Raw genomic sequence first — 25,337 nt, 5'->3', positions numbered from 1 at the left:
CTATCTATCTAGATTGTGTCTGCTGTACACTACTGTCACCTGAAGAACATTGTTCACAGGGACCTTAAAGTACGTGACCGGTTCAGACCTGAACTCCTTTTCATTGTCCAAAATGACAACCACTCATTGATATTAAGTATATCATTATCAATACATTAAAAAACATGTCAAACACTGATAATCTCTTTCCTGAAATGAGCATACAGACTCAGCCTGAACTGAACAGACTCTCAGTCCTTAAAATCTTCACCTGTCTCTGCAGGCTGAGAACCTCTTGCTGGATGCCGACTCCAACATCAAAATCGCAGACTTTGGCTTCAGTAACGAGTTCACCATGGGCAACAAGCTGGACACGTTCTGTGGCTCCCCTCCCTATGCCGCTCCGGAGCTGTTCCAGGGGAAGAAGTACGACGGGCCTGAGGTGGACATCTGGAGCCTGGGGGTCATCCTCTACACGCTGGTCAGCGGATCACTGCCCTTCGACGGGCAGAACCTCAAGGCAAGACCCCCCCCCCGCAGCGCAGCCAAAATGACCTTTACTTTGTCTGGGGCACTACATAGGGCACTACTTTTTTACATATGGTGTGGTCAAAAGTTTTGTACTATATGGGGAATATGATGCCAAATGTGACATTTTGGATACTAATGCTGCCTGTGGTACTGAAGGGTTTCGTGCTGATTACTTCATGTTCACCTTCCATTTTCATGTTCAGTTGATCAAGAGAAGGAACACGTTGTCTTTTAGTCCCTTTGCCATTATTATGTCTCGTGTTTTGTGTAACGTTATATAACGTTATGTGCACGTTTTGTGTAACGTTATATAACGTTATGTGCACGTTTTGTGTAACGTTATATAACGTTATGTGCACGTTTTGTGTAACGTTATCTGTATGTGTTGTTCCCCAGGAGCTGCGGGAGCGTGTTCTGCGGGGGAAGTACCGCGTGCCCTTCTACATGTCCACCGACTGCGAGGGCATCCTGCGCAGGTTCCTGGTGCTCAATCCCACCAAACGCTGCACCCTGGAGGTGAGGAGGGCAACGGCAGGCGGCACTCAGCTTTACAGTACACGCAACCACACACACCCTGTTTGTGCACTCTTTAACACATCGCTTTATCCCTGATTAGCAAATCATGAACGACAAGTGGATTAACTCTGGCTACGACGGAGAAGAACTGAAGGCTCATATAGAGCCCCTGGAGGACCATAATGATGGCAGCCGCATCGGTGAAATACCTCTCTATCTCCCCTCTACTCCTTACCTACATATCGTATTTGTCCCAAATTGCATCGTATTCCATTTTTAGTGCACTGGCCCCTGGGAGTAGTAGTAGTAGTAGTGCACTATTGTAGGGAATAGGGTGCTATTTGGGACACGGCCTTCCTCTTCTTTCTGTGAGCCTGTATCTCTGTCTAACGTCCCTCATCTCTCCGCTCGCCTTCAGAGGTGATGGTGGGGATGGGTTACACCCGTGATGACATCAAGGACGCTCTGACCACTCGGAAATACAACGAGGTCACCGCCACCTACCTGTTACTGGGACGCATGAATGAGGTGAGGCACAACGAGACAACGTGTGTGTGGGAGAGAGAGAAAATTCTTCATCATTAAAGCTTTCTGTGTTGCCCGTCTGCCTTCCCAGTGTTCCCCCTAAAATGTTTTTACATTTTTTTAAATATATATATTTCTGCCGAGACACGCTCTTAAAGGGATAGGTTGAGAGTTGGGAAATGAATTGCCAAAGTCTGGCACTATCCCTTTAAGATCAGTATATTTGTAGGAAACAGAGCAAGCAGTGGTGTGAATGAGAGCCACCGCTTGCTCCTCCTCATCTTACAGTGCAGTGGCGCGCACCAGTTACATTTCAGATGGTGTCAACGTCATTTCATTTCACCATGGAGTAGAAAGTCCTTTTAAAAGGTCACCAGATGTGACCTTCTCACAGTCGTTCTACACAAAAATCCCCCTCCGCTACCTTAGCCACCGCTGCTAATACAAATCCCAGGGGAATGCCTGGCGTGCCAGTCTGCTACAATACGTGTGTGTGTCGTGCCTGTGTGTTCACACTGTCCACAATCACGTTTCTCTCTGTGTGTATGTCAGGTGGAGGGCAGTGAGTCTCGGTCAACCAGCAGTCTGAGCCTGGCGCGGGTACGGCCCAGCACCGTCACCAACGGCACCAGTAAACACTCCACCTCCTCCACCACCTCCGCCTCCTCCCACAGCAAGACCACCCAGCGCAGCGCCTCCACCTACCACCCCCGCAGGAGGCACAGTGACTTCTGTGAGTGGGCTGTCTCTGAGTCTGCGTCCCAAAATGCACCCTATTGTGAGGTCACCGGTCGTGTGTGAGATCTTTATAATTTGTGCAGTCTATAATATCATAACATGCTGTTTATCCCAAACGACTGTAGTCCATGCAGAAATGTACATATGGGTGGCCCCAGCAGAATTCAAACCCACAATCTTGGTTTTACAAGTGCCTTGCTCTACCAACTGAGCCACACAGGACCAAACTTTGATTCTCATGTCGTGTCCTCTGCCCTGTCTGCCTGTTGTGCAGGCGGTCCAGCAGCGCCCCCATCCCACCCCAAGCGTAGCCCCAGCAGCGTGGCGGGGGCAGACAGGGAGCTGAAGGAGGAGGGGGGGCGCATGGCGTCCCGTAAGGTCAGCAGCAGTGTGGTGGGCAGCCGTTCCATCCAGCCCCCCTCCAGCCCCATGGTCAGCAGCGCCAACAACCCCAACCAGTCAGAGATTCCCGACCGCCGCAAGGAGATTAACACCGCCACGGTGAGCACACACACACACACACATAGGCCCTGTTCCAGGCTCACTACATGTCAGCAAACCACATCATATAATGGTTATCTGGTGCCAGACTGCGCCGTCGATGATGTGGCACGCAACCATTGGTGGATGCAGTGCAATGCTGTCGGCCTACAATACGACCTTATACGAGACAAGGTTACAAGAGATTAATGAAACTAAGATCAGTGTGCGGAGGAATGAACCAAGAACAACACTTTGGAGAGAGAATCTACAGATTCATGCTAAACTAAGATGTGGACAGAGAGAATAGAGATGAAACGCTGGCATGTAGGGAGTCCAGTAACAGAATAAGGATGAACAACAACAACAGTGTGAACGGAGAATATGTAGATGAACCCGAGTTGAACCCTTTGAAGGGCTCAGAGGCGCTCTGACAGGGTGGACTGAGAGTGACGACAAGAGTTCAGCACTGGTACTGTGGTTCCCTAAAGTACACTCCTTTTGACCAGGGCTCATAAGTAGTGCACTATATAGTAGTCACAGTCAATCACAGTCAATGTGTTATCTAACTGTCATTCTCCCTGCCTTTCAGAACAACGTCCCAGCAAGTGCCATGATCCGCCGGAACACATACGTGTGCACCACGGACCGGAACAGCACAGACAGGCCCTCCCTGCTGCAGAACGGCAAGGAGAACAGGTGAGCAGAGTGTTTGGGTTTCATCATGTTTGAGCGTTGTACATGTGCTTCTACATTTGTTGAGTCCTCGAGAATAATAGCAGGGATACTGTACATTCACTTTCTCAACATTGTGTGCATTAATAACCTGTTTTTTGACTGTACTGTAGTGGTGTTTCTGTGTGTATAACATTCATTATGCCTCTTGACTAGGGGATAAAGAGCTTACTGGTATGTGCCAGAAGGTGGTGGTTATCATGTGACCTACGGTCCTAGCACTGGAGGAGGGGTGGGGGTGGAGGGGGAAAGCGGTGACAGGCTGTGTTCCAACTTGACCAGCAACCGCCTTTTAGGCCCTGTCAATGCAATGCATCCGCCTTCTAGGCCCTGTCAATGCAATGCAACCGCCTTCTAGGCCCTGTCAATACAATGCAACCGCCTTCTAGGCCCTGTCAATACAATGCAACCGCCTTCTAGGCCCTGTCAATGCAATGCATCCGCCTTCTAGGCCCTGTCAATACAATGCATCCGCCTTCTAGGCCCTGTCAATGCAATGCATCCGCCTTCTAGGCCCTGTCAATACAATGCATCCGCCTTCTAGGCCCTGTCAATGCAATGCAACCGCCTTCTAGGCCCTGTCAATGCAATGCATCCGCCTTCTAGGCCCTGTCAATGCAATGCAACCGCCTTCTAGGCCCTGTCAATGCAATGCATCCGCCTTCTAGGCCCTGTCAATACAATGCATCCGCCTTCTAGGCCCTGTCAATGCAATGCAACCGCCTTCTAGGCCCTGTCAATACAATGCATCCGCCTTCTAGGCCCTGTCAATACAATGCATCCGCCTTCTAGGCCCTGTCAATGCAATGCATCCGCCTTCTAGGCCCTGTCAATACAATGCAACCGCCTTCTAGGCCCTGTCAATGCAATGCAACCGCCTTCTAGGCCCTGTCAATGCAATGCAACCGCCTTCTAGGCCCTGTCAATGCAATGCATCCGCCTTCTAGGCCCTGTCAATGCAATGCAACCGCCTTCTAGGCCCTGTCAATGCAATGCATCCGCCTTCTAGGCCCTGTCAATACAATGCAACCGCCTTCTAGGCCCTGTCAATACAATGCAACCGCCTTCTAGGCCCTGTCAATGCAATGCATCCGCCTTCTAGGCCCTGTCAATACAATGCAACCGCCTTCTAGGCCCTGTCAATGCAATGCAACCGCCTTCTAGGCCCTGTCAATGCAATGCATCCGCCTTCTAGGCCCTGTCAATGCAATGCAACCGCCTTCTAGGCCCTGTCAATGCAATGCAACCGCCTTCTAGGCTCTGTCAGTGCAATGCAACCGCCTTCTAGGCTCTGTCAGTGCAATGCAACCGCCTTCTAGGCCCTGTCAATGCAATGCAACCGCCTTCTAGGCCCTGTCAATGCAATGCCACACTAGACGGGCTGACGGGACACACAGTGGAGCCGCACAAACAAATACACCACTGCATACACACAATGACAAAATACACAAACCAACACACTCGGAAACAGACACAATATTCGTGCTCATACTGACATGCATGCTGTCATACAATTACATGCTATATATTACATAATCATGCATTACATTCTACACATTTTCAATTCCTGCCCCTGATCTCTTTTGCTTTGGGGCTCAGGTTGAGGGTAAATGATTGTGCTCTGAAACAGCTGCAAATCAACCAAAGGACTAATGTGTCTGCCCTACTCGGCCCCTCTCCCTGTGTGAGTGTGTGTCTGTCTATCAGAGCTCTGGTTATTTAGAGCGTTAAGTGAAGCGGCCCCAGGCCAACAGGGGCTAAGCCAGCCTAGCTAACCCAGCCATTCAGGGAGAACTGTAGGGAGCGGGCCAAGGGGGCGAGGGGAGGGGAGCTCTGCCAGGTGGATGAAAGGATACAGGGTTAAGGGGGCATGGGGAAGGAGGGGGGCTACTGCTGTACGTCCACAAGCCTCCAAGCAGATGGCTGAAATCTTCATTTTCAGTCTGTCGCTCTTCCTCAAGCTCTCTCCCTCATGCCCTCTCTCTCTATCTCTCACCCTCTCTCTCTATCTCTCACCGTCTCTCTCTATCTCTCACCCTCTCTATCTCTCACACTCACCCTCTCTCTCACTCACCCTCTCTCTCACTCACCCTCTCTCTCACTCACCCTCTCTCTCTGTATCTCTCACCCTCTCTCTCTGTATCTCTCACCCTCTCGCTCTGTAACTCTCCCCCTCTCTCTGTAACTCTCCCCCTCTCTCTGTAACTCTCCCCCTCTCTCTGTAACTCTCCCCCTCTCTCTGTAACTCTTACCCCCTCTCTCTGTAACTCTCACCCCCTCTCTCTGTAACTCTCACCCTCTCTCTCTGTAACTCTCACCCTCTCTCTCTGTCTCTCACCCTCTCTCTTGATCTCTCACCCACTATCTCTCTCACCCACTATCTCTATCTCTCACCCCCTCTCTCTGTATCTCTCACCCTCTCTCTCTATCTCTTACCCTCTCTCTGTATCTCTCACCCTCTCTGTATCTCTCACCCTCTCTGTATCTCTCACCCTCTCTCTCTGTATCTCTCACCCTCTCTCTCTATCTCTCACCCTCTCTGTATCTCTCACCCTCTCTCTCTGTATCTCTCACCCTCTCTCTCACTATCTCTCACCCTCTCTCTCTGTATCTCTCACCCTTTCTCTCTGTATCTCTCGCCCTCTCTCACTATCTCTCACCCTCTCTCTCTGCATCTCTCACCCTCTCTCTCTGTATCTCTCACCCTCTCTCTCTATCTCTCACCCTCTCTCTCTTTCACCTTCTCTCACCCTCTCTCACTATCTCTCACCCTCTCTCTCTGTATCTCTCACCCTCTCTCTCTGTAGTATCTCTCACCCTCTCTCTCTGTATTATCTCTCACCCTCTCTGTATCTCTTTCACCTTCTCTCACCCTCTCTCTGTATCTCTCACCCCCTCTCTCTGTATCTCTCACCCTCTCTTTCTGTATCTCTCACCCTCTCTCTCTGTATTAGCTCTCACCCTCTCTCTATCTCTCACCCACCCTCTCTCTCTCTCTCTCTCACTCACCCTCTCTCTCTATCTCTCACCCTCTCTATCTCTCACACTCACCCTCTCTCTCACTCACCCTCTCTCTCTGTATCTCTCACCCTCTCTCTCTGTATCTCTCACCCTCTCTCCCTGTATCTCTCACCTTCTCTCTCTGTATCTCTCACCCCCTCTCTCTGTATCTCTCACCCCCTCTCTCTGTAACTCTCACCCTCTCTCTCTGTAACTCTCACCCTCTCTCTCTATCTCTCACCCTCTCTCTCTATCTCTCACCCTCTCTCTGTATCTCTCACCCTCTCTCTGTATCTCTCACCCTCTCTCTTGATCTCTCACCCACTATCTCTATCTCTCACCCACTATCTCTATCTCTCACCCTCTCTCTCTGTATCTCTCACCCTCTCTCTCACTCACCCTCTCTATCACTCACCCTCTATCTCTCACCCTCTCTCTCTATCTCTCACCCTCTCTCTTGATCTCTCACCCACTATCTCTCTCACCCACTATCTCTATCTCTCACCCCCTCTATCTGTATCTCTCACCCTCTCTTTCTGTATCTCTCACCCTCTCTCTCTGTATTATCTCTCACCCTCTCTGTATCTCTCACACTCACCATCTCTCACACTCACCCTCTCTCTCACTCACCCTCTCTCTCTGTATCTCTCACCCTCTCTCTCTGCATCTCTCACCCTCTCTCTCTGTATCTCTCACCCTCTCTCTCTATCTCTCACCCTCTCTCTCTTTCACCTTCTCTCACCCTCTCTCACTATCTCTCACCCTCTCTCTCTGTATCTCTCACCCTCTCTCTCTGTATTATCTCTCACCCTCTCTCTCTGTATTATCTCTCACCCTCTCTGTATCTCTTTCACCTTCTCTCACCCTCTCTCACTATCTCTCACCCCCTCTCTCTGTATCTCTCACCCTCTCTTTCTGTATCTCTCACCCTCTCTCTGTATTATCTCTCACCCTCTCTGTATCTCTCACCCACCCTCTCTCTCTATCTCTCACCCTCTCTATCTCTCACACTCACCCTCTCTCTCACTCACCCTCTCTCTCTGTATCTCTCACCCTCTCTCTCTGTATCTCTCACCCTCTCTCTCTGTATCTCTCACCCTCTCTCTCTGTATCTCTCACCCTCTCTCTCTGTATCTCTCACCCTCTCTCTGTATCTCTCACCCCCTCTCTCTGTAACTCTCACCCCCTCTCTCTGTAACTCTCACCCTCTCTCTCTGTAACTCTCACCCTCTCTCTCTGTAACTCTCACCCTCTCTCTCTATCTCTCACCCTCTCTCTTGATCTCTCACCCACTATCTCTCTCACCCACTATCTCTATCTCTCACCCACTATCTCTATCTCTCACCCTCTCTCTCTGTATCTCTCACCCTCTCTCTCACTCACCCTCTCTATCACTCACCCTCTATCTCTCACCCTCTCTGTATCTCTCACCCTCTCTCTCTGTATCTCTCACCCTCTCTCTCTGTATCTCTCACCCTCTCTCTCTGTAACTCACCCATCTCTCACCCCCTATCTCTGTATCTCTCACCCTCTCTCTCTATCTCTTACCCTCTCTGTATCTCTCACCCTCTCTCTCTCTCACTCACCCTCTCTCTCTGTATCTCTCACCCTCTCTCTATCTCTCACCCTCTCTCTCTTTCACCTTCTCTCAACCTCTCTCACTATCTCTCACCCTCTCTCTCTGTATCTCTCACCCTCTCTCTCTCTATTATCTCTCACCCTCTCTCTATCTCTCACCCTCTCTCTCTTTCACCTTCTCTCACCCTCTCTCACTATCTCTCACCCCCTCTCTCTGTATCTCTCACCCTCTCTTTCTGTATCTCTCACCCTCTCTCTCTGTATTATCTCTCACCCTCTCTGTATCTCTCACCCACCCTCTCTCTCTCTCTCACTCACCCTCTCTCTCTATCTCTCACCCTCTCTATCTCTCACACTCACCCTCTCTCTCACTCACCCTCTCTCTCTGTTCTCTCACCCTCACCCTCTCTCTCACTCACCCTCTCTCTCTGTATCTCTCACCCTCTCTCTCTGTATCTCTCACCCTCTCTCTCTGTATCTCTCACCCCCTCTCTCTGTATCCCTCACCCTCTCTCTCTGTAACTCTCACCCCCTCTCTCTGTAACTCTCACCCTCTCTCTCTGTAACTCTCACCCTCTCTCTCTGTATCTCTCACCCTCTCTCTTGATCTCTCACCCACTATCTCTCTCACCCACTATCTCTATCTCTCACCCACTATCTCTATCTCTCACCCTCTCTCTCTCTGTATCTCTCACCCTCTCTGTATCTCTCACCCTCTCTGTATCTCACCCTCTCTCTCTGTATCTCTCACCCTCTCTCTCTGTATCTCTCGCCCTCTCTCACTATCTCTCACCCTCTCTCTCTGTATCTCTCACCCTCTCTGTATCTCTCACACTCACCATCTCTCACACTCACCCTCTCTCTCACTCACCCTATATCTCTCACCCTCTCTCTCTGTATCTCTCACCCTCTCTGTATCTCTCACCCTCTCTGTATCTCACCCTCTCTCTCTGTATCTCTCACCCTCTCTCTCTGTATCTCTCGCCCTCTCTCACTATCTCTCACCCTCTCTCTCTGTATCTCTCACCCTCTCTGTATCTCTCACACTCACCATCTCTCACACTCACCCTCTCTCTCACTCACCCTCTCTCTCTGTATCTCTCACCCTCTCTCTCTGCATCTCTCACCCTCTCTCTCTGTATCTCTCACCCTCTCACTATCTCTCACCCACCCGCTCTCTCTCTCTCCCCCACTCACCCTCTCTCTCTCTCACACTCACCCTCTCTCTCACTCACCCTCTCTCTCTGTATCTCTCACCCTCTCTCTCTGTATCTCTCACCCTCTCTCTCTGTATCTCTCACCCCCTCTCTCTGTAACTCTCACCCTCTCTCTCTGTAACTCTCACCCTCTCTCTCTATCTCTCATCCTCTCTCTTGATCTCTCACCCACTATCTCTCTCCACCACTATCTCTATCTCTCACCCACTATCTCTATCTCTCACCCTCTCTCTCTGTATCTCTCACCCTCTCTCTCACTCACCCTCTCTATCACTCACCCTCTATCTCTCACCCTCTCTCTCTGTATCTCTCACCCTCTCTCTCTGTATCTCTCACCCTCTCTCTCTGTATCTCTCACCCCCTCTCTCTGTATCTCTCACCCTCTCTCTCTATCTCTTACCCTCTCTCTCTATCTCTCACCCTCTCTGTATCTCTCACCCTCTCTGTAGCTCTCACCATCTCTCTCTGTATCTCTCACCCTCTCTCTCTTTATCTCTCACCCTCTCTCTGTATATCTCACCCTCTCTCTGTAACTCACCCATCTCTCACCCCCTCTCTCTGTATCTCTCACTCTCTATATCTTACCCCCTCTCACTGTATCTCTCACCCTCTCTCTCTATCTCTCACCCTCTCTGTATCTCTCACCCTCTCTCTCTGTATCTCTCACCCTCTCTCTCTGTAACTCACCCATCTCTCACCCCCTCTCACTGTATCTCTCACCCTCTCTCTCTGTATCTCTCACCCTCTCTCTGTAACTCACCCATCGCTCACCTCCTCTCACTGTATCTCTCACCCTCTCACAGTATCTCTTACCCTCTCTCACTGTATCTCTTACCCTCTCTCACTGTATCACTCACCCTCTCTCTATCTCTCACATCTCTCACTGTATCTCTCACCCTCTGTATCTCTCACCCTCTCTCTCTATCTCTCACCCTCTCTCTCTGTATCTCTCACCCTCTCTCTCTGTAACTCTCACCCTCTCTCTCTGTAATTCTCACCCTCTCTCTCTGTAACTCTCACCCTCTCTCTGTAACGCTCACCCCCTCTCTCTGTAATTCTCACCCTCTCTCTGTAACGCTCACCCTCTCTCTCTGTAATTCTCACCCTCTCTCTCTATCTCTCACCTTCTCTTTTTCTCTCTTTCCCTTTCTATTTCTATGCTCACTTTTCTATTCTCATTTTTTACCAGCATACCAGTCACACCCCTCCCACATCCCCCTTTCCAGTCTGTCCTTCCCTCCTCCTCCCTGATCCCCCTCTCCCCCTCACAGTCTGTTTCCTCCAAAGGCCCAGTTCTGATTTGGCCTCACCAGCCTTCTCTCTCTGTCTGCTGAAAGCCAACACAAGTGGAATCTCCTACCCTGGGACTCTGTAAAGGTTCACCATCCCTCTGCCAGATCCAAACTAACTCCAGCTAAAGCCTTTCTGGCTCAGATCGTTTGTCTCAACGGATACATTAGAACGATGAGATGTCCTGTGCAAATGCTCTTTTAAGTCTGGATCATGTTGTTGTGTTGTATTGTATTGTTGTATGTTTTATTTATGTCATGTATTGATTGTTGCTGCCTTCTTGGCCAGGTCTCCATTGATAACGAGACTCTGGGTCTCAATGGGCTTGTCCAGGTTAAATTAAGGTTAAATTAAGGTTAAATAAATGTTTAAAAAAAATAAAAATACATTATGAACTGAGCACCTCACTGTTAATGGTTGAGTGAGGGATGAACGGGATGATGATCTGATTGTTTTGTCCTTTCTGCTCTCTCCTCTCTTAGCTCCATGTCCCACCGGCTGCCCCCGGCCTCACCCTCCACCCACAGCATCGCTGGGGCCTCGGGGACCTCCTCCTCTTCGGGCTCCCGCCTCACCCGGGGCTCCAGCATCCGCAGCACCTTCCACGGGGGCCAGCTGAGGGACCGGCGGCCTCCCTCCCACGCACCCCCCACCTCCCCCACTCTGTCCCACGACGCCAGCCCCCTGCCTCACGCACGTACCCGCGCCACCTCCAACCTGTTCAGCAAGCTCACCTCCAAGCTCACACGCAGGTAAGAGGAGAGTGAAGGGAGTGTGAGGAAGCCCTGAGCTTTAGCCCCCCAGTATAAGGATGACAACACTTCTAGGCTAGTCCATAGTGAGGGTAGAATTCTTAGCTTTAACCTTGTTGACTGGATATTTAAGGAATTTCAGTAGAAACATCAGAAGTGTAAGCAATCCTAGTCTAAACAGCTGAAAGGGACAGGAAGCGTGAAATTGGGAGGATTCTAATAGATGTTAGTTCTAATTATACGATGCTGCGCGCGACATTGTGAAATTCAACACTCCTCAGGGATAGCGACTGCCGTTTAAGCAATTCGATCAAATAAATATCATGTACGGTCTAGCAAGGACAAGGATTACTGTGAGCGTTTGCTCCTGTTACGCCCCCGTGTTATTTTAAGTGTGAAAATCTGGGGAGCTCTTTGTTTAGCGAAGCCCAGTAAACTGCTCATCTGTGTGCACTGATGGAGACAGGCCTGAACCAAAAGGGAATGTTGATTCAGGCAAATCAACATGAAATAGCACCCTAAATGAGACTGGCGTGAGGTAGAGGCCTTTATGGGTCCAACAAGTTAAGACACGTTCCGAAATGGAAAAATGCATAAATATATTTTTAAAATAAAGAGACCCGTTCCGAACGGACCCGAGGACAACTAGACCCTTTTCGTATAGACCTGGTCTGATCCAGACCCGGTCCGAGCCGAGTGAAAGAAGCAGCAGAAAAGTCCATATTTAAGCTACTTTATGAACCGGAACTGATAACGCGTGAAGGAGAGGAGGTAGAGAGAGGTGACGCTCTAGCAGGGGTCGTGCTGTGTGTAGGCTACTGTGAGTGTGTGTGAGTGACACGGGAACAGGGAGGAGGGAGGGAGAGGAGAAAAACTGGCAACCAACCAAGCCGACTCGCGCTATAGTAGACTAATAGCTACCATAGCTAGGTTATTTATCATCCAAAATGTTTACGTAGTACCTGTCTTGACTGCATCAAACCGGGAGGAGCTAGTTAAGCTAGCAGCTAGCTAGACTAATTGGTGTTGCATGCTCTTTCTCGTCCCACAGTTACAAACAGCAACAACTCCATTCAGAATATAAATTAGCTGCCTACCTGTTGGCTCTTGGTCGTTGTAGCATATCCTTCTCCTTTAATTTTTAAATCCATAATTTTAATTCCATCTTCCATTGATTAGATATTTCCTAACCTTCGTCCCGAACAGAGGCTCTATGACTATAGCCTATTGTCGCTTTGATGACTTATGATTGACCAACAACAAGCTTACACGTGCCCCTCTCGTGAAAAGCAAAGAGTAGCAGCATCAATTATACAATTACTGTAGCAGTCGCGTTTGGATCTGTATGGGTCCTTCTGGAAAAGTCAGTTGAAATGACTCATACCCGTGACAATCTGATCTGACCCAGACCCGTGACATAATTTAGTGTTCTTGATCCGGAACCACTCGGGTCCTGGATCGGGTCTCGGGTATTCGGAGCCGTGAAGAACTCTAGCGTGTAGGCTACAGTGTTAGATAGTGTGTTAAGGACAATATAGTTAGGCAACTGTAGAGGAGGACAACACAAAGCCCAAGACAGGTGACAGTGACTTCCTCAATATGGAGAGCATTCGTCTTATCCCTAGAGACACAGTGGAGTCAGTAAGGTGTGTGTGTCTGGCCATCGGTACTCAGACTTACACTGCTGGAGGGTCCAAAATGCTTCTGACGTCCCCCTCTCTCACTCTCCTTAACCTGCATTGACTTTACTCAGGCTTACTTCCTCCTCTATTAACCACAGGCTTCAAACCCCCCACTTACCCAGTTCACATCTCCCTACTTCCTACTACACTCTCTCTCTTGGTCTTGGCTGTTTTTTGGGGAGGTGCTTCATGTTTTTTTCTGTTTTTAACTACTTTACTTTTCCTTGTTAACTTTACTTTTCCTTGTTAACTTTACTTTTTCTTGTTAACTTTACTTTTCCTTGTTAACTTTACTTTTCCTTGCCAATCAGCTGCAATCTTTTATCCTTCTTTCCCCCCCTTTATCCATATCTCGTTCTCTCTCTCTGTCTTTCTTTCTCTGTCTCTATGTTTCTCTTTATTTCTCTCTCTTCTTCCTCGTAGGGTCAATCTTGACCCCTCTAAGCGTCCCAACTCAAACAAGTCCGTCTCGGGCTGCACTCTTCCGCAGGGATCAAAAACAGTTAGTAAGTTCTTCTTCCCATGTTTCTGGCTCCTTCTCTCTGCCTGCCTGTCAGTCTGTCTGCCTGCCTGTCTGCCAGTACCTCCAACCCCTCGCACACTCCCCTCTCATTCACTGCCTCAGTCTGTGTGCGCCCTGTCTGTTGTCTGGGTTCAGTACAAGAGCGCACTCTAGAGGCCACAGGTGACACAGCATACCCTTGACAACAACAGAACAACAGCCAGCAAGGACCCTGCTTTCCAAAGGCTTTTAAAATGAGTGCAGGCTTATACATTCTTCTTGTATTTTCAGTTCAAATAAAGGCAATTGGTTAATGGATTTATTATTGTATGGATATCTACCAACTGATTGTGGCACTTCAAACAATAATACATGATTGGACATGAAACATTTCTTTATTCTTATCTTTGAAAATCAAAGGGGTCTGATGTGGCTTTGGACTCTACGGGCTGTTCTTTACCTTCTCCTAAAGCTTTAGGGTGAGTGGTGATGACCTCACCACTCATTGTGCAGTTGTATGCTGTCCAGTTGTAGTTTTGAACGCAATTGTAAGACGGTGACTCATTTAATGAACTCCATATATTCCTCGCGTTGTTAAAACACCCTCAGTCTCAGAGCCAGTTCTGTGAAGCTGTTTCAGTGTTTTCGGTTAAGCCTACCTACCTCTTTGCCACAACACAACGGTATCACAAAGCCAAGGAGGCACAGATTGGTACAGTTTTGTTTGTAAGGAGCTGCTGCCATGCGTCCTTAGCATTGCTGACACTTTAAACCAGGATTAGTTGCTTAATAGAACCTTAACGGGATCCTCTTCACAGTCCCAGCCAGAGGCACAGGCTTGTCATTCCTTATCCTCCCTCCACTCCTCTCCACTCACCATGGGCTCCACTCACTCCCTCTCTCCCAGAGAGAGATTTGACCCAACATGGTAGCCCAGACGCTATTCCACTGGCAGGTTTTTTTTAAGACACTCGACAGCTCAGATCTCTCCACTATCCTGTTAGATGGAGATTTTCTAGAATGAAACCTCTAGTCCTTTCAAGAAACACCTAGTTTCTGGAAAGGCATGTGGTTTGCCAGGTTCTTGGAGATGACATTTGAAATGGGAAGGTTACGAACATGGGCGACACTGTTTGTGGTGCTTGAACAACAGCGCCCCCTTGTGTGTGTTAGATGGATGTGTAATGGGACATCTCAAAACCTGTCCATACTTTAGTGGTAGTAGACATTACGCGAACACCATGTGCTTTCATATGCTTTTTGTCCGAATTTATGGTACACATGTTCTACAAACCCACTGTCACGCATTGCAAGCAGTAGAAGCTTTCTAGTCTCTTGGCAGACACCCAAACCTGCCCCCAGTCCTTTTCTCTAAAATAGCTTTCTAGTGTGGCTTCAAAGTGTATGTTTGTATTTATTTCATTTCCTTGCATTTCGGAAGGTTGATGTCACTCTGGCTCTGATGAGTTGATGTTGGTGTTGTGGTTGATGTTGCCTTGCTGAGGGAAGCATTGGAATAGGAAGGGGAGGGAACAAGGGATATTTCTCTATTGGCTGATTCATTCCTAACACGCACCTTTGTCTTCCTCTTGAGGGTCACAGACGAACCTGAGAGAGTCTGCAGATCTCCGGTCACAAGGTGAGTGTATTCAATACAGTATGTCCGACTGTGATGAGAACCTCTTTAATTACTGGCCCAAGATCAGTTTCCCCAAACCCAGTTGTAACCACATTCATTATGATCACACAATGCAAAACTGACCCCAGACCCGTTAGTTAGTTGTGATGGATATCAATCAAAGACATTCTTTATCACTCCATGTCTGCCCACCATTGGGCAGTATGACAGCTCCAGGACCAGTAGTTACTAAAGGCATTTCTATTCTCTCCCTCACAATGTAGCCTCGGCTGCACAGTCTCTGGTCAGACAGTCTCTGGTTAAATCCAGCAGGTAAAGCTCAGAGCATGGGTCAATGCAGCATTAGCTGTAAATGCCCTTGGTGTGACTCGTAGATAGTAGATGTGGTACCCTGTGCTAGATGCCTGTGATTGAGTGCCTCTCTAATTATTTTCTGAAGTAGGCTCCTCGGTGTGTGATAATAACAATTTAAACTCTCCATCCTTTGACATGAACCTCATTCTCACTTACTCAAATTACTTGAATAAATTAATAAATACCCATAATGTAGACATGCCGAATACTTACGGAGCTTCCATTTCATAACTTCCCATCTTAGTTGTGTTGTGTTGGTGGTGTGTGGTTATAGTTGGTAAGTCATGCTGTTGAACTTGCCTATGTTTCCAAGAGTAGTAGTACTAGTACTAGTGTTTGGTATCCTGGCTATGTCCACCCCTAAACCTACACCTACATACACAGCAGATGTGTTTTTGCTAACTTGTGACTGAGCAAGGTAAGATACCACCTCAAGCTGATTCTGTGTCCCACCAGGACAGCATTCCAAGGAAACATTTCTGCTTTAAAATGTAAATAAATCCCAACTTAAATTAGCTGTGCAAACCACCAGGGCTGGGCTCAATTTCATTTCAATTCAGGAAGTACACAGAAATTCCAATTTTCTTCAATGCTTTTCGATGAGGATTTTTTTAAATTAGAATTGGAATTTGTTTAATTTCTGAACTTACTGAATTGAAATGGAATTGACCACAACCCTGCCATCCAAAGACACCTCCAGAAGTACTAATGTAATGATAAGAATATACAGTGCATTCGGAAGGTATTCAAACCCCCTTACCCTTTTCCACATTTTGTTATGTTACAGCCTTATGCTAAAATTGATCAAATATTTTTTTCCCTCATCAATCTACACACAATACCCCATAATGACAATGCGAAAACAGGTTTTTAGAAATGTTTGCTAATTTATTCAAACAAAAAAACAGAAATACCTAATAAAAACATAAGTATTCAGACACTTTGCTATGAGACTCAAAATTGAGGTCAAGTGCATCCTGTTTCCATTGATCATCTTTTAGATTTTTCTACATCTTGATTGGAGTCTACCTGTGGTAAATTCAATTGATTGGACATAATTTGGAAAGGCACACACCTTTCTATATAAGGTCCCACAGTTGACAGCGCATGTCAGAGCAGAAACCAAGCCATGAGGTCAAAGGAATTGTCCGTAGAGGTTAGAGACAGGATTGTGTCGAGGCACAGATCTGGGGAAGGACACCAAAAAATGTCTGCAGCATTGAAGATCCCCAAAAACACAGCAGCCTCCATCTTTCTTAAATGGAACAAGTTTGGAACCACCAAGACTCTTCCTAGAGCTGGCCACCCGGCCAAACTGAGCAATCGGGGGAGAAGGGCCTTGGTCAGGGAGGTGACCAAGAACCCGATGGTCACTCTGACAGAGCTTCAGAGTTTCTCTGGAGATGGGAGATCCTTCCAGAAGGACAACCACCTCTGCAGCACTCCACCAATCAGGCCTTTATGGTAGAGTGGCCAGATGGAAGCCACTCTTCAGTAAAAGCTACATGACAGCCTACTTGGTTTGCCAAAAGACACCTAAATGACTCTCAGACCATGAGAAGCAAGATTCTCTGGTCTAATGAAATCAAGATTGAACTCTTTGACCTGAATGCCAAGGTCACATCTAGAGGAAACCTGGCACCATCCTTATGCTGTGGGGATGTTTTTCAGCGGCAGGGACTGGGAGATTAGTCAGGATCAAGGGAAAGATGAACCGAGCAAAGTACAGAGAGATCCTTGATGAAAACCTGCTCCAAAGTGCTCAGGACCTCAGACTGGGGCGAAGGTTCACCTTCCAACAGGACAACGACCCTAAGCACACAGCCAAGACAACGCAGGAGTGTCTTCGGGACAAGTCTCTGAATGTCCTTGAGTGGCCCAGCCAGAGCCCGGACTTGAACCCGATCAATCATCTCTGGAGAGACCTGAAAATAGCTGTGCAGCGACGCTCCCCACCTAACCTGATAGATCTTGAGATGATCTGCGAAAAAGAATTGGAGAAACTCCCCAAATACAGGTGTGCCAAGGTTGTAGCATCATAATGTAATCGCTGCCAAAGGGTCTGAGTACTTATGTAAATGTGATATTTCCGTTTTTCATTTTAATGCATTTGCAAACATTTAAAAATATAAATGTTTTTGCTTTGTCATGGGGTATTGCGTGTAGATTGATGGGGGACTGTTTAATCCATTGTAGAATAAGGCTGTAACGTAGCAAAATGTGGAAAAAGTCAAGGGATCTGAAAACTTTCTGAATGCACCAAGCATACATCATTGAGTGGGGCAGGACTGTAGCCTGGTCTAATGAATGAGGTATGATGGTGCAGCATCACTTAGAATGCTGTTGCCTTGAAGAACACGTGTCCTCAAAAAGGTCAAATTGTGTTGTTGACTTGCCTAACTTGTGTTGCTGCCTAATATTCAATTTTATTGCGCTTTGGTATCCTCTGAATTGTGCACCACATATTTATTTTTCTAGAATTGTCTAAATTATGGCAGCATTTTAAGATGGCGATGCAGCTTGTGTGTGTTGTGGATGCTACATCCACTCTTCAGCGAAGACTGTTAAAAACTTTTTCTATACTTTCATTTCTATTGGCCTTGTTATCTATTTTAATGAATTTCTATTGCTGTTGATAAATTAAGAGTAGTGGCTGTTAAACCAAACCCTATATGATACTAATCTATTTCTCCCCTGTCCCCTTCTTCCCTTCCACTCACCCACATTAATGCATCGGCTCACCCACACTCCACCTGCACCCTCTTCTGTCATTCAATCTCTCACCCCCACTCACTCCCCCACTCCCCACCCACTTTGCCCATGCAGTCGCCATCTACCTGGGCATCAAAAAGCGGCAGAGCCCCGGACCCCCCGATGCGGCTGGGATGTGAGGGTGCGGAGCCCGCGGGACCCGGCGGAGGTGGTGCTGGCACTGCGCGAGGCGGCCCAGGGCTGCGGCTGCCAGGTCCACCTGGCTGGGCCCTTCCTGCTCTCCTGCACCCACGGGGCGGCTGGCTCACGCGTGGCCTTCGAGGCTGATGTGTGCCAGCTGCCCGCAGGCCCCGCCGAGACCAGCGGCGTGCGCTTCAAACGGCTGTGGGGGGCGCCGCTCGCCTTCCGGGACATCGCCACAAAAGTGTCCAAGGAGCTGGAGCTCTGAGGGCGACAGGGGGTGGGGCAGAGGGCTTCTACACTGGACAGACTGACCGAGGGGGCGGGAGAAGGAGACGGGCAGAACCCGCTACCCCCACTGCCAACCTCGCCTCACCCCCGCCAAAGACCCACTTCTGGTGCCACACTGACACGCAGACACACAGGCACGGATGGTCCGGGCCCGCCACTCACAGACCTATGACCTACAAACCCTGCTAAGGCACCTCAATATTATGTGAATCTACGGAGTCAAGCAGTTATTTTTTAATTCCATATTTGCAGATGAAGATATTTTTCGTCAATGTCGTTATGATTATATTTGTTGTCGTTCCTTTTTAACAGCTGCTATTTAAAAGGTTTTTTAATTTAGTTGTTCTTGTTTTCGCTTCAATGAGTGATTGACGCAGACTGAATGCATATTTAAGAAACAAGGGACCAGCCCTTTCCTAGACAGACCTCCAGGCTATAGAGCAGGGTTGTCAAACTCATTTTGCCCTGGAGGCCGCATTCGGTCTTCAACAAGGTCCGGAGGGCCGCACTGAAAATGTGTTATATTTCTTCGCAGTCAATTTTCCCAAAATAGTCCTCTACCCATAGTTTTTTTTAATGATTATGCTCTAGCTTTAGACTATCTAGCTTTATTTGGGAGATTATGAACAAGCTGGACACAGTCAATAAACTGTATGAATGTAGGTCCATTATATTATAATTTCTACACAGTTTCAATTTGGTTGTAGTTATTTTAAAGTATACCATTGTTCTGTTTTGTTTTACTCAAACCCGCGGGCCAGATTGGACCCCCTCGCGCACCGAATCCTGCCCGCGGGCCAGATTGGACCCCCTCGCGCACCGAATCCTGCCCGCGGGCCAGATTGGACCCCCTCGCGCACCGAATCCTGCCCGTGGGCCGTATGTTTGACACCCCTGCTATATAGGGAGACATGCAGAAATGCAGAGACGGACAACAAAAAAACAATGCTGTAAAACAAAATGCCAGATTCTTGTGCCCATCCATCGCGTCTGCTCAATTCTGTAAGGCCCCCTCTGCTACTCTCGTCAAGTTTCATTTTGTGTTTTGTATATACCGGTATGTTGGTTACCAATGAGCAAAGCTGTCTGACTTCAATGTCCAAAACGGAGTAGGCGAAGACTGCTCTTCTGAGCCACTAACCCTTTGATTTTCTGCGTTTCAGCAGGTAATGTACACAGGCATTCTACACGTTCTTCTGGGAGCATTTGGTTTAGCAATATCACCTCTTCAATTGTATTTCCTCTTAAATGGTACAGCACATCCACCAGGCCAAGATTCCAAACATGATTTGATATATATAAGCTATAGATAGATATAAGCGGTGTTTAGTATAATGTTGGGGAACATCATTTGTCACATTTCAAGGAATCTCAATGGATCACTTTTTTGTATAAGATGACCCAAGATCGCGTAAAAAAGGAGAATTGGATCAACTCCTAATTTTCTGCTCAAAAAGAATATAGTATCATTGATCACACAGACTATAACAACTACAGCGATGCTTGTTGAATTGCATTCAGTATTTCAATTGGTCAGCAAAACAGGCGTTATGTAGTCGCTTCCCTTCTGGTAACCAATCAGCCTTCTGTATTCCTGAGTGACGTATGAGAGTGAGGTTGGTAGTTTAGAATGTGACCCTGGGTGACGTTGTTGAAATCAACCCTGACACTCTTCTATAAATGAAGCACGCTCCCAAGCTCCTCACAATAGATCCAAGTCAGGTAGATAGTCAAGGCCTGAGTGAGTGACTGTTTGTCACTGGCTTTGGTTTGCACCAATAAACAGTAATGGTCCTTGTCGCCTGGCAGTGGGTCACAGCAGCAGAGATGCCAGAACTTCATTCCCAGTTGGTGCAGTGAGCTGCAGTGGGCTCTTCTAAAGCCCTCAGAACCATGTTTCTATTTTCTCAGCTCAGACTGTTGGTGTCGCTGAATGTTCCTCAACCTTTCTTGTTTGCTGAAAGTCTGTCTGGTCTTTAAATGGCTCAAAGATTCATCAAGAGTGGATGTTCTCATTACAGAATGTGTTTGTCACTGTTCCAGTATGATGACATCTCTACAGTATGTAATATCCCAGTTATATTCCGTAACCTGTGACACCCCTGACCATCTTCGCCAGCCTGCCCACACTGGACTGCCTGCCCAACACAATCTTCAGTCGTTTTCAAACTCCACAATTTTCCACCTTATTCCTTTTGGCAAAATGTATATTGCACACGTGTATGGCAGTATTACATAGTAATCCAGGACACTACTATGACTTCAGTTTGCCCGTTGCAAGGAATCATGGGAGTTTTTAGTTGCAACAGGTGGCCACAAATGTCTTAAAATGTGAAAGCTGTGATTTAGGGCAATTCTTTTGCAACTTTGCCCAAAATAGGACCTCTTGCCCAACAATTCCCATCTGTATTGCTAAAAGCTTAGGACCATGCTTCAAGAGTAGGAAGTAGTTGTGCGTTTGAAGCCGTCGCTGTTATCGATAAAACAGGGTGCAACTATGGAAATGACTGAACTGCAGTCCTGCATGTCTCCTGAGGAAAATTGTATGAAGCAAAAATAAATTTCTCCTTTCAAATTCTGACATTTTGGATCAAGTTTATTTTTGTTCTCAGTGGGGTTGATGTGGTGTCAATAGATGACAGATTGGTCATGTTATGTTTGTTTATTGTACCATGGTTTTAGGGCATTTACGAGGCTGCTGTAGCGTGTGCACGTGGTGTGGGTGTGCATGTGCATGCACCGTGTGTTTCGAGACCATACATCAGACAGTGGGGTTGATTAACTGGGCCTTGTTTTATTTGCTCAATACATTTTACAACCAAAACAATGATTTCAAGATTAGGTGCATACACAAAGTAATGGCCCATGGCACTAGACTATGCGATGGAAAGAGCGGGAGAGATGGAAAGTGACCGTAGGAAGGAGAAAAATAAATGATGAAGAGAAAGAATGAAGGATGGAAATAAAAGTTGGATCAGAGTGGAGTGTTTTTAGGAAATGTCCAGGGAGGCAGTCTCCTGCCCGCGTAACGACAAGGCTAGTCATTTTTATTATACAAAAAACACTGAAGCACAAGTACCGCTTTACTTCTGGGCGGGGATCATGCCATCGATGGCCTCTCCCTTCTCCAGCTTCTTCTCCATCTCCACCATGAGCTTGACGCCATCCACCACCATCTGCACCTGCTCCACCTCTGAGGAGCCCAGACGATCAGCGTTGGAGATGTCGAAGATTCCACCCACGGAGGCCGTGTCCACACCACCTGCAGGCAAAGAGGTGAAAGGTGAATCTTCATAATCCTCTACACTGGTACTCAATGATGTACATGTCAGGTTAAATATGGCTTGGCTCGTCACCTCAGACATCCATATGTAATGGCAATGTAATTACATTCTATGGACTATTGCATGAAGACTGTAAAGTGAGTTTGAGAGTAGCTCGTACCTGTGCCGCGCTTCTGCAGACGCAGCCTGGTCAGGATCTCCTCAAACTTGGCGTGTGTGCTCAGCTTGGGCAGCTTGACGTGCACGCCACCGCGCAGGCCAGTTCCCAGGTTGGAGGGGCAGGTCAGCACGTAGCCGAGATGCTCGTTCCACATGAAGCCATGGTTGTGCTTCTTGAAGACCGCCTCAATCTGCACAAGGTGGAGAAAGACAGGAGACGAGAATGTTCCGGTGAGTGCGTTTTCAGGTGAGAATAGCCAACCGAAAGTGATGTGTGTTCGACTACTGACTATAAGAAAAGCCAGCTGCCATCGTTGTGAACGAGCAATAAATAACACTCTAGGTATTGACAATGTGTCAGTCCTGTAGGCTATGTGGCTAGCCTACCTTCTGCAGACCAACGCAGAAGCGTCTGAAGACCTCCTTCATGTTGCCTCCCTTCTCCATGGAGATGACACGCAGGTGATCCTCCTCGTTCACCCAGACCAAGAAGCTCTTGGCATCGTTGTGCCTTCAGAAAGGAGGAAGTGCGTATTACATGACACACCACTATGATACACCATGGGACATACTGTACATACATTATCTGGTTTCACAAATGTTATTGTTTTGGTTCGGGTATTGGTATGGGCCTATGTCCTGGGAACTTACCAGATTCCTCTTGCGTCTGGCCAGTCACGGGCCATACCAGCGGACAGCAGCAAGGGGGAGACGGGCTTGTCAAACAAGAAGTGGTCGGCGATCAGTTGATCCTGCTCGGCATCGGTCATGGCGTTCAGGGGGTAGTACTTTCCCTTGAACTCACCATCCAGTGTGGCCAGGGCTGAGGGGAGAAAGACATACACATGAGATTGACATGGTCGTACTCCAAGGCAGCACAGCTGACCCTGATTTATAGTGCTGATTTTACTGAGTGCTTAGACACTTACCCTCAATGGACAGTTTCTCAACCATTCTGCGCTCGCCACGGCTGTTGTGGGGGGGCAGGGTGTATCCCTTGATGCTGCGTCCGGTACGCACACGGCTGGACAGGACATAGGCGGGGTCAAGATCATCACCTCCCTGCAAACGGGGAAATTAATGTTATTTCACTCTAGACATATAACTCATTCAAATGCTGTCTAGTCACCACAGTCCACTGCAGCCTTATATATTAGCTAAAGAAGATCAAGCTTGCAAAAGGAGAAACGCCAATGTAGAAATGTGATTGTCATGACCACTTTCTTCACTCACCTTCAGGTTCTCGAAGTTGAGGTCGGTCTTGTGCTTGTCGGTGGGCTTGTAGCCTCCGTGACGGTCGGAGATGATGGGGTCGAACATATCCTTAAAGACATCGTAGCACTCTTCATCACCAGCAACACAGCCGACGGTCATGATGAAGGGGTGTCCTGCAGACAGAAAGAGAATAAGTGAGAACTATTGCCACAGGAAAACTACATGTGACAGGCTAACAACAAAGTGCACTACCAACAAAGTGCACGAGCAACAGTCTCATTTTTCATGCCAATAGTGTATACGTTAATATCACTAAAAATATTTTGCTTTGAGGTGCCCTTATCAGCCACCAATCAGAGCTGATCAGGACATGCCTATCCTGTGACCTCACAGGGCCCTGACGGGTCTTCCTGTGTGTGTGCTTCCGAGTCTTACCAGGGTTGTCCACACCGGTCTGGGTGCAGTCGTCCAGGGTGAAACCGGAGGGGGTAGACTTGCTCCTCAGCTTTTTGTACATGTCCTTGGTCAGCACCTTGGCCATGTGGTTGTTGTGCAGGGAGAGGTCTGGGAACTCCTCTACATCAGAGAATTTCATCTTATAGTCATTATGGCAGTTCTTCGTCATGATTGCAGCTCTCTTTTGTCCTGCTAAAAGAAGGGGGGCAAGAAGTGTGAATATATGTAGGATGATCTGGAACACAGTAACGAAAGCCCTCCCAACTAAATATTCAAGAATGGCGAAAGAAAAATCTCTTGGTCCCTAGCAACAGAATTGTGCCACAACTGTCCTAGCAGTGGCCTAACAAAGCAACACATACCACTGGGTTTTGCAGTACTGAGTCTCCTAGTGTCTTATCTATCAGTCTCCTGACCCCCTCCAGCCACCGTCTCATAATTCAACAGAGTGACAGGGGTGTGATCTACGTGCTGTATGCACTTAGCAGCAGAAGGTATTTTTAGACCAGGCCATCCACCCTACACCCTCTTGCTGTGGCTATACTCTGACCCTGGCATGCAAGCCACCTTCCCATTCCTTCAAGGGAAACACCATCACTGGAGCCTAGTCTGGCTACCCCCCAGTAGGCGGTACCAGAGAGTTCCAGAGACTGACTTGATTCATTCTCCGGTCATTAGCACAACTGACCTACATATCAGAATGAATAGTATCGCAGAATAAAAACATCAGAACTACAAACATGCTGAGGAACAATTGCAGACATTATAGAAATTCAATACTTCACATTGCATGGTTTTTTTCTGCAAAATATCTAAAATGACTCGGTGTCATCTATAGATCACCACTGGTAACAAATCAACCAGCCACTGTTCTGGGACTATCCTTCCTCTACAACAGCCATTAGTGATCATTGCTGTTTTCAAACCAGTGCTCTCTTTTACGACCAAAACTTAACAAAGTTACAGTTTGCACTCAAGAGGATGATGAGTAAAAACGCATAAGTAGTAATATATCTTCCATTTTAGGAAACGCTGCAAGAAAATGAAGAGGGGTCCAATGCAAAAAACAATAACCGATTTCAGGATTCCAAATGGTGCAGCGACGGAGAGGTTTGAATTGCCTAGTGTTTGTTTAAAATTCCTCTTTCCTTTTTGTGCTGTTTGTCAGGAGTTCTCCTGATTTCTACTTAAAGCCATTTTCCAGAAGCTCGCTGCCTAGTAGGTTTACCTGCACAGAAGAAAAGAAGGAGGTAATGTTCCTGGGATCCACCAAAGCCAATATAGGGGTTGCCCAACTTTGACAGGTGTTAAACCTTAGCTTATATACCCAGACCTTTGCACCCATTGGCTGGTTTGTCTCTGAATTCTCTCAATCGATTGGACAGCCACAACCCCCGATGTCCAGTTGAGTTTCTAAAAGGCAAGAACTTACATCACAACACCCGAGACGGTATAACAGCTGTGCCTACCCCCTGAACGGCAACGTCCCCCTCCTCTTATTAGCTAGTTGAGGTGGAGGGGG

The 25,337-nt window shown here is 47.7% G+C and overlaps 2 protein-coding genes across 9 annotated transcripts in view; one reads left to right on the top strand and one right to left on the bottom strand.

Moving 5' to 3' along the window:
- LOC110503722 (MAP/microtubule affinity-regulating kinase 4) overlaps window positions 1–21,567 on the top strand; it is a 64,827-nt gene extending 43,260 nt beyond the window's left edge. Inside the window, exons 7-19 of one of the 7 annotated variants that reach the window (XM_021582204.2) lie at window positions 13–69; window positions 263–499; window positions 907–1,026; window positions 1,127–1,226; window positions 1,445–1,554; window positions 2,104–2,284; window positions 2,564–2,790; window positions 3,362–3,468; window positions 11,072–11,341; window positions 13,447–13,529; window positions 15,120–15,164; window positions 15,428–15,476; window positions 18,345–21,567. In XM_021582204.2, coding sequence (XP_021437879.1) covers window positions 13–69; window positions 263–499; window positions 907–1,026; window positions 1,127–1,226; window positions 1,445–1,554; window positions 2,104–2,284; window positions 2,564–2,790; window positions 3,362–3,468; window positions 11,072–11,341; window positions 13,447–13,529; window positions 15,120–15,164; window positions 15,428–15,476; window positions 18,345–18,678 — 1,920 coding nt within the window. In that variant the 3' untranslated portion in view covers window positions 18,679–21,567. Of the gene's footprint in view, window positions 1–12; window positions 70–262; window positions 500–906; window positions 1,027–1,126; window positions 1,227–1,444; window positions 1,555–2,103; window positions 2,285–2,563; window positions 2,791–3,361; window positions 3,469–11,071; window positions 11,342–13,446; window positions 13,530–15,119; window positions 15,299–15,427; window positions 15,477–18,344 lie in introns of those variants that run through there. The other 6 variants (XM_021582206.2, XM_021582207.2, XM_021582205.2 and 3 more) reach the window with 6 other exon arrangements.
- On the bottom strand, window positions 21,475–25,194 carry LOC110503723 (creatine kinase M-type). Of its 2 annotated transcripts, none has more exons than XM_021582209.2 (8): window positions 25,044–25,194; window positions 23,795–24,007; window positions 23,378–23,532; window positions 23,074–23,206; window positions 22,796–22,967; window positions 22,532–22,655; window positions 22,146–22,335; window positions 21,475–21,963 (listed from the first exon to the last, which is right to left on the bottom strand). In XM_021582209.2, exons 2-8 carry the CDS (start codon window positions 23,982–23,984, stop codon window positions 21,785–21,787), a joined length of 1,143 nt encoding a protein of 380 aa, XP_021437884.1. In that variant the 5' UTR covers window positions 23,985–24,007; window positions 25,044–25,194; the 3' UTR covers window positions 21,475–21,784. The 2 variants fall into 2 exon arrangements, with proteins under 2 accessions (XP_021437884.1, XP_021437885.1); XM_021582210.2 differs by having other exon boundaries at window positions 23,795–24,004; window positions 25,044–25,152.
- Between the last annotated feature and the right edge of the window lie 143 nt (window positions 25,195–25,337).

This window comes from Oncorhynchus mykiss, chromosome 24 (assembly GCF_013265735.2).
Source record: "Oncorhynchus mykiss isolate Arlee chromosome 24, USDA_OmykA_1.1, whole genome shotgun sequence".
Taxonomy (NCBI): domain Eukaryota; kingdom Metazoa; phylum Chordata; class Actinopteri; order Salmoniformes; family Salmonidae; genus Oncorhynchus; species Oncorhynchus mykiss.
This window is presented reverse-complemented; position numbering and strand designations above follow the sequence as displayed.